At 36.9% G+C, this 11681-nt stretch overlaps 1 protein-coding gene across 18 annotated transcripts in view; it reads left to right on the top strand.

Moving 5' to 3' along the window:
* Positions 1–11681, top strand: part of LOC107998141 (guanine nucleotide-releasing factor 2) — a 76899-nt gene that overhangs the window by 58552 nt on the left and 6666 nt on the right. For 3 of the 18 annotated variants that reach the window (XM_017057221.3, XM_028666914.2, XM_017057224.3), the window contains exons 2-16: positions 4672–5071; positions 5177–5401; positions 5605–5790; positions 5929–6236; positions 6761–6877; positions 7282–7589; positions 7793–8000; positions 8262–8285; positions 9382–9574; positions 9662–9914; positions 9994–10234; positions 10349–10363; positions 10538–10712; positions 10792–11436; positions 11527–11658. In XM_017057221.3, the coding sequence (XP_016912710.1) occupies positions 4672–5071; positions 5177–5401; positions 5605–5790; positions 5929–6236; positions 6761–6877; positions 7282–7589; positions 7793–8000; positions 8262–8285; positions 9382–9574; positions 9662–9914; positions 9994–10234; positions 10349–10363; positions 10538–10712; positions 10792–11436; positions 11527–11658 (3430 nt within the window). The remainder of the gene's footprint in view (positions 1–4671; positions 5072–5176; positions 5402–5604; positions 5791–5928; positions 6237–6760; positions 6878–7281; positions 7590–7792; positions 8001–8261; positions 8286–9381; positions 9575–9661; positions 9915–9993; positions 10235–10348; positions 10364–10537; positions 10713–10791; positions 11437–11526; positions 11659–11681) is intronic. The other 15 variants (XM_062072873.1, XM_062072874.1, XM_062072870.1 and 12 more) reach the window with 11 other exon arrangements.

The following is an 11681-nucleotide window of genomic DNA, read 5'->3' as shown; positions in this document are numbered from 1 at the left end:
ACCTCCAAAACCTCCACTTTTCTCCCATCGTTACTCGACCCATTCGCATATACACACGCGTCATCTTTCGTCCATCGATGCTGTAAAAATTCGCTCTCGTAAAAACACCCTCTTTGATCCATCCCCCAAATCTCGTTCGATCGACATTCTCGAAACATGCGAAAGCGATCCTCCATCTCACGCTTGTTCGATCCATTTTCGAGCCGCATTAAAAATTCGATCCAACGATCTCTCCTCTCGATCCTCGAAATCGGGCGTGCACTCGCTACCTTTGTGCTTCATTCACGATCTGTGACGACGGGTCTCGCGTGCGTTTTCCATTCGGAAGGGTTGGTTTTCGCACAGCTTTCACGCTGATGAATGGCCGCCAGTGGCGGCGATTAAAGGGACACGCGTGCAAAGTTATCGCGGGCGTTGCGTTCTCGAGCACCGTTGCGCGATAACGATGAAAGGACCGAGCTGTGCCCTCTCCCCCGTTCGAAGAGTTGCGTCCGCCACAGAGGCGCTGTTTCATTAATTCCAGCCGCGAATCCGTCGATGCTACGCTATCGATAAGCTTCATCTCCGTTGTCGAAACGATGCGAGCGATACGAATGAACGACAGAAGATTTCCTCCTTTTTTTTTTGTTTTAGTTTTAGTCGAAGACATGTTCGGTGTCGCCGTGATGACTAAATGGGTTTAACGTGCGGAAATGAGTTATTAGAACGTCTTGGCTCCTTGGTTAATTCGTAACGTGCCAGGTGACGGCTGTTATCCCTTATAAATGAGTGAAACGGAGGAAAAAATTGTTGCTTAACACGAGCTGCTTAAATTATACACCGTTAATTTAATCCATTTCTAAATATTTCAATTTGAATTTCTTCTAACTCCAATTCTAATTCCAATTAACGAATCCGATATCATCTAATTATCACACCATTTGCAAATAAAACAGGTAAATAGGAAAGGCGTCTTTCCCGTCGACAGTATCAAAAGCTTTCACGATAAAGTATCCTCAACTTCGTCGTCGCCCTTCTCCTCCCCGCGGAAAACTAGAATCCATCGAGGCCGAGATTTTTCCTCCAGAGTTTGAGCGTTTATTTGCAAAGCTTGTTTAACAACGATGGGGGCTCGGCACCGATCGTACACGGCCACCGTATGGGAATCGAACTGGATTCCGTGAATCCAGTCAATCACGGCAATTTGCATCCGCCGTTGGCTTCTCTCCCTCCCTCCTCCCTCCATGTGTTTTCTATTATCTCTCCGTCAGCCATCCGAGCCAACCCATTGCCTTTAGCGCGAATCACGTCTGATTGAGGTTTCAATCGGAATTCGTGAATAGAACTTGATTTACGTGCGTACGCGGGGAGAAGGGGAGGAGGGGGAGGAGGGGAGGACGCTTTGGGACGCTTGGGGTGGCGCGTTTCACCCCTCGTCACCCGGCAAAGATGACTGGGTCCGCGAAACGGCCCCCTCCCCTCTCCCCCCGTGTACTCGTGCCAAATAGCCCGGTAATGATTCGAGCGGCGAGTTATTAATCGAAGGGAAGCGTTGCGGACAGATTCGATGAACCGAGTTTCCACTATTTGCGCGCCCCCTTGCTTATTTTCCTCCCGTGTTTTACGGGGGAGAAGGAGGAGGGGGGGCTATGATCGTGCAAATGCCTCGAGAGGATTTGCATCTCTATTAACAGGGACGAAGTTTCGAAAATCGGGGGATCGATCGATCTGGTTCGAAGAGGAACCTCTTCCTCGAAGGATGGGAAGATGGGTATCTCGATTCTGATTGTGATATCGCGTTCGAATTACACTCTTCCTGGTGGTAATAGTGAAGTGAAAACGTGAACAGCTTTTTATTATGAGATTAAAAATAATATACACGTATCGTAAAATTCATCTCTTTTCAGGAGATCATTCTTCCTGATCAGTTTCACGAGTTTTTCTACGAAAAAAAAAAAAAAAAATACGATGAAGAAATCGATGAAGATTGGACAAAAAGTTTATGCCATCTTCCCTCGATTTATCGACCCGATCGTACGTAACGATAACGCGTCGTTTCCATGTTTCCCGGTGAAAATCTCATACGTCCGTCGATCTCGCATAAATCCATTATTCCGATCGACGAACGTATCGACGAATATATCGCGCGTCGATAAAAATGGGGCGGAATCGATACGATTCGCGCGGCGTTAAACATCGTTTCGAGCATTATATATATATATAAAGAGAGAGAGAGAGAGAGAGGGGTTGGTGGAGGATATTTCGACGCGATATAATCTGGCTACAAAGGGGAGGAACGAAGAGAGAGGGGAGGGAAAAAATATTCGAATACCGTCGAGTGAGAGCCTCGTCAAAGGATCGCTTTTTTTCCCCTGGAAAATTTATACGACGTAATGCGACCGTTGCGATATTCGTATTGCAAATTTCAAGGGACGAGATGCGCGGCCTGAATTTATGCGAGAAAACGATAAATAAATACCGTGTCGCGCCACTTACGCCCGCTTCCTTCTGATGGATTATTCTCCTCTTTTTACGAGTTTCCTTTTCTTTTCTTTTTTTTTTATGGAAGGAAGGAGAGTAAGATATTTTTTTTAATACGCTCCCCGAAGGAGAATCTTTTTTATTCGCGATTGAAGAGAAATTCGCCCCGTTTTCTGTGAAATAAGAATTATACGAATATAAGAAGATGAATGATAATTCGCGATCGATCGCGGGGATAGGAAGGAATGTGAAAATGTTCGGTTCGGGGTTATTGAAAACCTGTTTCGTCCGTAATTATCGTATTTTATCGTTGTGTAATGCGCGACATTTATTAGAGATACGAGTTTTATTACACGAATAAAGATTGCTTAATATAGTTGTGGATAAAGTAAAAGTATAAAATAAAGTATAAAAATATATGTATATATATATATATAAAAGCAAAAATATTGATTACGTTTAATTATATACTTTAATTTGTACATTGTCTTACTTGTACGCATCAATTAATAGATAAATTACTACTGCTCGTATCGTAGAAATAACGAAGCAAAAGAAAAAATAAATAAATAAACGCAAATAAATTACATGGTCCATTAACTTTTCAAACAATACGGAACGTGCTGTTGCGATACGCAAACCACCGCAAAGCCCTATAGAAACGAAAGCTTCTATAAACAATCGTAGCAAAAATGGGGGGGAGGGAAAAATTCGAAACGAATCGAAACAAAAATCCTCTTCTGCACACTCGAATCTTCTCGAAAAGCGATCCGATCAATCGAGCCCCGGCCATCGTTTTGACTTTCAATATTTACTCCCATTTTGTTCCCCGCTCGCGATATATGTACACGTGTATACACACACGCACGCGTTTATTTCTATTCGTTTGTACGTCGAATCCACCTGATCGGTTTCACGTGCTTTCAGCGACAACTACACAACCGCGAAATTTTCCAACACGGTAGTTCGTTGAACACGCTTGTAATCGCCTCGGCGACGTCCGGTTTGACGGACAGTCCATTAAACGCGTTTCGCGCGGCTTTGCACGGATATTACGCCCTGTTCCGCCATGTTTCGATACGTGTTCATTATACGGAAACATATTTGCCACGACGAAAGCCATATTAAATGATTATTTCGCGATCGTTTCGCAACCCCAGGCAAATCGTATTCGAGTAATTGTAATTGTTTTAATATCGGCCGATGACCCGAGTGTCTGGAGCGCGAGCGGTTTGATATTTACTTACCAGAATCGAGGCAAATTTATTTCGCGATTTTATCCTCGAATAAAACCACGACGAAATCGGTTATTCGTTGCTGATCGTCATCTAAATTCGATTTTCGATGATTGAATTTCGATAATTCGTTTTTTTTTAATCCATCTTATATTTGGTTAAAATTTTAAAGAATGAAGGAAACGAGGAAAGGATAGAAAGGAGAAGAAAGAGGTTGCGTTGTACGTTGCGCCTGGCGTTATGCAATCGGTCGTGCACGTGTGCCTGAATGGTCCGTGAAGAAAACTCGTTGGGAATGACCAAAGGAATTTCGTATTTCTTCCCGCTTATCGGTTGCACCAGAGAGTATTGCGACCCTACTGCAGTTTATTGCACCCGGTGCAACGGCCCGATATCCAAACTGCAGTTTTAAGTTACGATAGTTCCATTTGGCCGAAGTTGGCTGAAATAACGCTCAAGTTGGAACTAACTTACGACGATTACGCGCGAAAAAAAATGTATATCGCAGTCGTTCAATTTCCTCTTTAAAAGTAAACCATTATCAGTTTTTGCCAATACCGATGAAACGTTTCTCTCTTAAGAAATTATACCGTCTGGAAATGTTCTTTGAACAAAGAACAGTTGAAGAAACTTGCTTCGCAAATGCTCTCCTTCTTTAATTCGATTTAACGCAGCGCAACAAAGATGGAGAAGAAATTTATGTTTCGATCGTCGTTTCCAGAAGCTTTTGAAAGAATAATTGATTATATCTTGGAAGAATTATAAAGTAACAGCTTATTAACAATTCCATTCCATAATAATAATTTAATAAAATCCGTGTGATAAATTATATTTCGAATTAATAATAAGAATAAAAGCGACCTGTCACGGATGATCTCAAAAAGGGACGAGGAAGAGGAATATCCGCAAAATAATTGGACAAATAAGAATTTTCAAAAGAGCGAAATCTAACCCAATCGCGTTTACTTGATTACAGAAGTCGAGGAGCGGTCCGGCGGGAAGGCGCGCGGCGGTAAACTTGCGCGTCGTGCGCGCTCGTTCAAGGAGGACTTCCTGGAGAAGCTCTCCCACATGCGTTCTCCCGGTAGCGGCAGCGGGGGCGGAGGAAGCGGGGCGGCCACGAGGGCCGCCTCTCCCTCCTCGCCGCGGACGCCGCGGGACAAAAGCGCCCCCGGGTGCACGGACGCCACCCTCGACAAGAACCCCCTCCGTGACCTGCACATCCACGTGCGACAGGTGCAGCTGGCACTGCTCCACTTCAAGGACGTCGTGTTGAAGAAGAAGCTCGAGATGCTGCCCGGAAACGGCACCATCATCCTCGACCACATCACCACGATACACACGGTGTTGAAATCCTATTTGCTCTACGAGAACAGGTAATACGATCGGTATTGTAATTTTCCTATTATAATAATTATTGTTAGAATCGTACGAGGTGGAAGATCCTGCGGTTTTTTTTCTATTCTCCCCTTTTTTCCAAGCTCCACTCTGGGATCAGCGACGAATCAGGTGTACCAAGCTCTAGCACAATTGTTGAAACTCTGCGACGACGTGTTGCTGCACGGCGACCAGTCCTCCGCGTTGGACACCGAGAACGTGACGCACATTATAGGATTAGTCGAGGATGCGGTGAAAAACTTGGTCGATCTGGCGAACGAGAAGATCGCCAACAGACAGAAACCTGCCGCCGTCGCAACGAGCAATAGGTAGCCACTCTCTTCGTCCATCCATTACACAACATAACACAATTTCTCTTCTTCGCTAATAATAATCTCCATTAAATCTTACACACTTCGATAATTTGTTCTAATAGTAAAAAAAAAAAAAAACGACCAAAAATTCGATATTTTTTTGTGTCGTCATAACCAGCAGAATTTGACACGATGTACAACTGAAATCAAACTTTCAGAACGTCGGGTTATGGATCGGAATTGACGCCACAAAGAAATTCTTTACCCGATATCCCGCTAACCCCGAGGGAAAGGCAGATTTTAGAGCAGACCGCTGCGACTACTAGTCTGGTCCGTAGTTCGCATAGTTCAGAGTCGATTTTAAGGGATTCTAGTCCACCCCCAAAACCACCACTCCCCGAAAGGTAGTTTCCTAAGCTTCTTATAGAAAGTAACAATGCATGTTCAATCTTATTGTTCGGTGTATCTCGATAATGATTTATTACGTGTCGAGTTAACATTGTTGGAAAATAATTAATTTCTCTAATGGTGATAAATTTCAGAACTAATGTGTGTCTGTCGGAGGAAAATAGTTCTTCCGGTACGCCCCCGCCATTGCCACCGAAACGGAGAACGAGGGCTCAACAGTTGCTCGACGAATCCGAAGGTCTTTTAGCATCTAGTCTTGATGGTGTTTCCCTACGAAGTAGATCTCCAGAGGATTCGTCGTCTCTTCTAAGCGCGTCGGCTGGCAGTTTGGATTCGGCCCTGAATCATTCTCGCGACGAGGATGAGATACGGGCGATCATGGGACCAAACGACGACTCTTTGAACGATAGTATGGATCTCAGCCTGATGGCTACTATTCAGGGTAATGAATGATTGTTTTGCGATTGATTTTTCTTTTTTTGTTTTTTTTTGTTTTTTTTAAATTAGGGATAAATTGTGTTTATTAGAGATTAATTATTTATAAATGATTATTAATTTACGTTTAATTCTTAAAAAAAGAAAACGATGAAATGAAATCGAAGTTATCCTAACAAGGTAATGAAAGAATAATGTATAAGTACATTTCCATCTGTGTCAAGAAGAACATTATGTGGACAGTGCTTAGTCAGCAAAATAGTTCTCAACTGTGCTTGTCTTAATCATCGAATCAGTTTTACTGGAAAAGTGTTAAGATACACATTTTAATTTCAATTTCTAAAAGAAATAATAGTGAAGAGAAATAATTAACGTTAAAAAATTATGTGGTGTGATAATAAAAGATCATATTTAATAATAAAACACAAATGTAGTCTCTTTCTTTTTTTATTATATATTTATACAGTATCGTTATAGAGAAAATAATATTAAAAAAAAGACTTTGTGCTAATTATTATTTTGTATTTATAGGCATGCAAGTTAATGGTAGTTCAAACTGTAGTTGCTGGGACGGTTCCGAAACAAATATACCAAGTACCATGTTATTAGGTCAACAAACTCCACAAGAAGTGCTTCATCAATTTACTGGTAAATAATATAAAGTTATTTTGTACTTATCGTAACTATCGTGGTGAAATAAAGGCGTTACCGATGACATTGCGTATTTATAAATGTAAAGAAAAAAATATAAAAATCTAAAATTACGCAAGAATTTCTCAAATAGAGCTAGTAAAGTAGCGTAGGCGTTAGACCTTCTAACGCTGAATGAATAAACAGTATCGTATAGATCTTCATTCGAATCAGTCTAACATACTGAAATTCTTTTTTCTTTACTCTCTTTCGAAATTTAATTAATTAATACTAATCTTAGAATACATCATGGCCACTAATTGGGAAACTTTGAAGACATTCTTGCGTAAGGAAAAATATTATATATATATATATTTATATTTAATGTGTTACTAAAAATTATATTGATGATTATGTTTCAGGTATAGAAGGAAATCGATTATCGACCCAAACGCAAGAATCTGGTTTCGTATCAATGCATTCACAACGAAGTTCATCCCAAAGTTATACTACTACTTCCAGTATAACGTCCAAAAGATCTTCCCAGCAGAGCAGCATTAGTTATAATTCACAAACGTTCAATTCTCAACAATCGTTTTCACAAACAAAACTATCTTCGGATAGTAACGGGTCTATTTTCACTCAGAAGACAATGACTAGTTCGAAGAGTACTGTTAGCACAAATATATCTGGAAGTGGAGATTCCGCGATATTAGAAAAATTGGTAAATGTGGGTGTTGTATTTTTTATTTTATGTTGTGTTTTATTGTATGTTGTATCTTTATTTTTTATTTTTACTCTATTTTATTATAATATTTGTTATTTACGATAATTGATAAATCTTCATTTTTTTTTATATGTTATGATTATAATAGTTCGAATAATAATTATATCAAAATTTCTTTTTTATTCTTCAATTTCTATATTGTTCAGGAAATGGAATCGATATCTACATCGGACGCTAATGGTGTACCGCCGGCATTACCAGAAAAACGATCGAAACGGAGAAAAGAACGTCAGCCATCACAGTACGACAATGTACCTGAAAACGAGCATTTATCAACCTGTAGTTTACATACTAATAACGGCGATAATCCAGATGCCAGTAAACCTCCACCACTTCCTCTTAAAAAAAGGCATAGTAAGTTGAATCATAATTTATAGTAAGAAGACAGCAATAACGCAGATAATATTTAATACTATTGTCGTCATTGCTTTATTGCTGTTTAATTAAAGTAATATTAATAACTTATATGTGTTGAAAATGAAATTACTTTGAATTTGAAGAGAATAAATATTAGATAAAATTATGTTAGAAATTATTTAGATTATATTAGAATAGTCGTTCCAAATTTTTTCCACATAGTAGGTTAAAACTGATACAATATTTTGTATCCCCCAGTGTTCCAATCAGTGGCATATTCTGGTAAGTGGGATCCTGCCCACACAAATCAGCTATCCCTCAGCAAACACGTTCACGCTAAGTTGAAACCCTTCGTTTCACGCATTGATTATACACGATTTTTAAGCTCCTAGCTTTTTGCGGCATGTTCTCATCAATTACTTTTGATCTCATTTTGTCGAAATGATTGATACGATTTCATTTAATATTAAGCTTGAATATTTTATTCATAACTTCGGCTTTTTTATGGCTTATTTTTTAATTTAATTGAAATAATACTAAACATGGAGAATAATATTCATTTTTTTTAAATATGAATTTTTTTAACTTTCAGATTTAAGTGCATTCAACTATTTCTCTTTTTTTTTATTTATTTATTTAAATTAGTTGATGGATTAAAATTTCATACATTAACTTTTTTATTTAAATTTATTACACAATACATTTTATTGTATAAATTTATTATTTTCATTAACATTTTTGTATAACTTCTAAATGTTATTAATCGTAGAAATTAATCTTCAACTACTTGTGGGCGTCGACATTATTCCATTAATTAAATTGACCTTTTCTTGCTAATAGTCAGTTAACACTTATGCTTCTTTAACTCTAGAGTTAAGCCGGCTGACTTTAGTTTTCCACGATTATACGTAAAGAATCAAAGAAAATATAGATCTCTTATAAAATGAAATTTTCTCGATATATATGATATTTATTCGTGCTTGTATTATGTGATTTTGTTCCAATTAAATAATCGTTTAATCGTAAAAAGTATTGTAATTGGTGAAAATGTTATTCAAAAGATTACACTCTTATTCCAGTGAGTTTTTACGAATCTTGTATTCGTGAATTTATGTATAATTATGTATGGAGATATATATGCTTGTGCATCAGTGTTTTTCAGTATTTTATACATCTGTGCTTTGATATTTTATTGTAATATGAATCATGCTTGTATTTATCATATATATTATAAATATATATGTGTGTATGTATGTATACATACATATATGTATATACCATGAAATCATATTTTTATTTATCTATTTTTGTTATTTCATAATAACTATGTCATTGTCAATACATTACAATTATATAAATGTGATTATATCTATTGCAGTCATGGCATACATGGAGATGTTTGGGAATTGTTCTCATAGTAACAATGACTTCATCTCTGGTCTTGGGACCCGCCATTCAGTGGCAGCTTATAATTCAATGCTAGGTGAATGGCAAAATGATATGGCCCTTACTACGACACAATCGTGTTCTTTCATGGCACACACTATGACCACATTGCACGATAGTTCAAAGTATGTAATTTAATATAAATATATACACAAGTATTCTCATGTTTAATATAGAAAATAAGAGAAAATATCATCTATTATTTCTTTCAGTACCTCCATAACTATGACACCATCAGTAACAGAACTAACAAATAATTCTAGTCTCCCACCAGCATTACCACCAAAGAGATCCCGATCCATTAAATCAAATGCAACACCTCCACCAATTTCGCCAAAACCTACCATTAGCATGCAAAGTATACATACAATCGAGCCAATCGTAACGTCGACTCCAGTAAAGATAGAAGAATCTGGTTGCATTCATGATAAGAAAGAGCTGACACCTTCGACTCCAGTAAAATTGGTGAACATCTTAAAAATTCATAAATTACTGTAGATTTATATTATCAAATATTATTAATCAACTACCATTTTATTTTCAGAATAACGTTGCCTTAGATACAATATTACCATCATCAAGACCAGCTAGTAATGCTTTATCATCGATATCTGTTGATGATAATACTTTGGAATTAAGAGATATCGATCAAGACGATAGCATATTAGATGAATTGGATATCAGTAAATATTTAGTTTTTAAAAAACCAGATGAAGAAGGACCAGATATAAGAGGTGGTCATCCTGATGCATTACTAATTCATGCAACTAAAGCTAATAAACACGGTAAGAATTTATTATTTAAGTTTCGAAATTTGAATTCCATTTAATTCCATATTAATAAATATTATCAAAGAATATGAATAAAAATTGCACTTCATACTCTTTCATGCTTCATAGATGAGAAGGAATCAGGTCAGTGTAATAATTTGTTAGATTCATTTTAAATTCTACTAAAATTCCAGATGTGTGCAATTTTCTCATATATGTATAATATATTGAAATATTTAATAGTATATTATTATATTATATTTATTATTATTTTATAAATTATAAATTAATATATTTTCATGCTTATTTTATTTACAGACTTTTTGTATCAAGAAGCATTTTTAACAACGTATAGAACATTCATGCAACCATTGGAATTAATTCAAAAACTGCATAAACGTCATCAGCGATTCTCCTGTTCTGCTGACGTTGTCAAACAAAGAGCAGCTCGTGAAGCATTTTCTTTATTAGTTAGAGCTGTTAGCGATTTAACGTAAGTTTTCTAAGAAAATTTATTTTTTTTTTCTTGTATATTTAAGGTATTTTAAAATAATTAAAACGATTATTTTTAGTATGTCTGATTTGGACGATACCCTCTTGCAAACTCTAATGGAATTCGTACAACAATTAGTATGTAGCGGTGATCTTACCATGGCGAAAGCTTTGCGTGTTAAAATTTTAGAAAAACACGCTGTGAAACAATTACAATCTGCACAACCAATTCTTTCTTCGTTAAGTGTGACAACAAAGCAAGCTTCCCTTCTCGATTTTAAAAGTGAACAAATTGCGGAACAAATGACATTATTAGATGCTGATTTATTTATGAAAATCGAGATACCGGAAGTACTAATTTGGGCACAAGAACAAAACGAAGAACGAAGTCCGAACTTAACTAGATTTACAGAACACTTTAATAAAATGTCGTATTGGGCCAGATCGAGGATACTAGAACACAGATTAGAAAACGAAGCAAAAGATAGGGAAAAATATGTCGTTAAATTCATTAAGATAATGAAACATCTTAGAAAAATAAACAATTTTAATAGTTATTTAGCCTTGCTTTCTGCATTGGATAGTGCACCTATTAGAAGACTCGAATGGCAAAAACATATTACAGAAGGCTTAAAGGAATATTGTGCTCTTATTGATAGTTCTAGTAGTTTTAGAGCTTACAGACAAGCTCTGGCAGAAACGCAACCGCCATGTATTCCTTACATGTAAATATATTTAATTATTTGAATATAATAATTTAAAATCAAGGTTTATCAAATATATAAAATATTTTTAAATAACTTTTCTATCTACAGTGGACTTGTATTACAAGATCTTACATTCGTGCATATTGGAAATAGTGATCTCTTACCTGATGGCAGTATAAATTTTTCGAAAAGATGGCAACAATTTAATATTGTTGAAAATATGAAAAGGTTCAAAAAAGGGTATGTTTTATTTTTTTTATAAT

The sequence above is a fragment of the Apis cerana genome, linkage group LG3, assembly GCF_029169275.1.
Source record: "Apis cerana isolate GH-2021 linkage group LG3, AcerK_1.0, whole genome shotgun sequence".
NCBI classification, from domain to species: domain Eukaryota; kingdom Metazoa; phylum Arthropoda; class Insecta; order Hymenoptera; family Apidae; genus Apis; species Apis cerana.
Note: the sequence above shows the minus strand (reverse complement) of the source record. Positions and strands in the feature narration are given on the sequence as shown.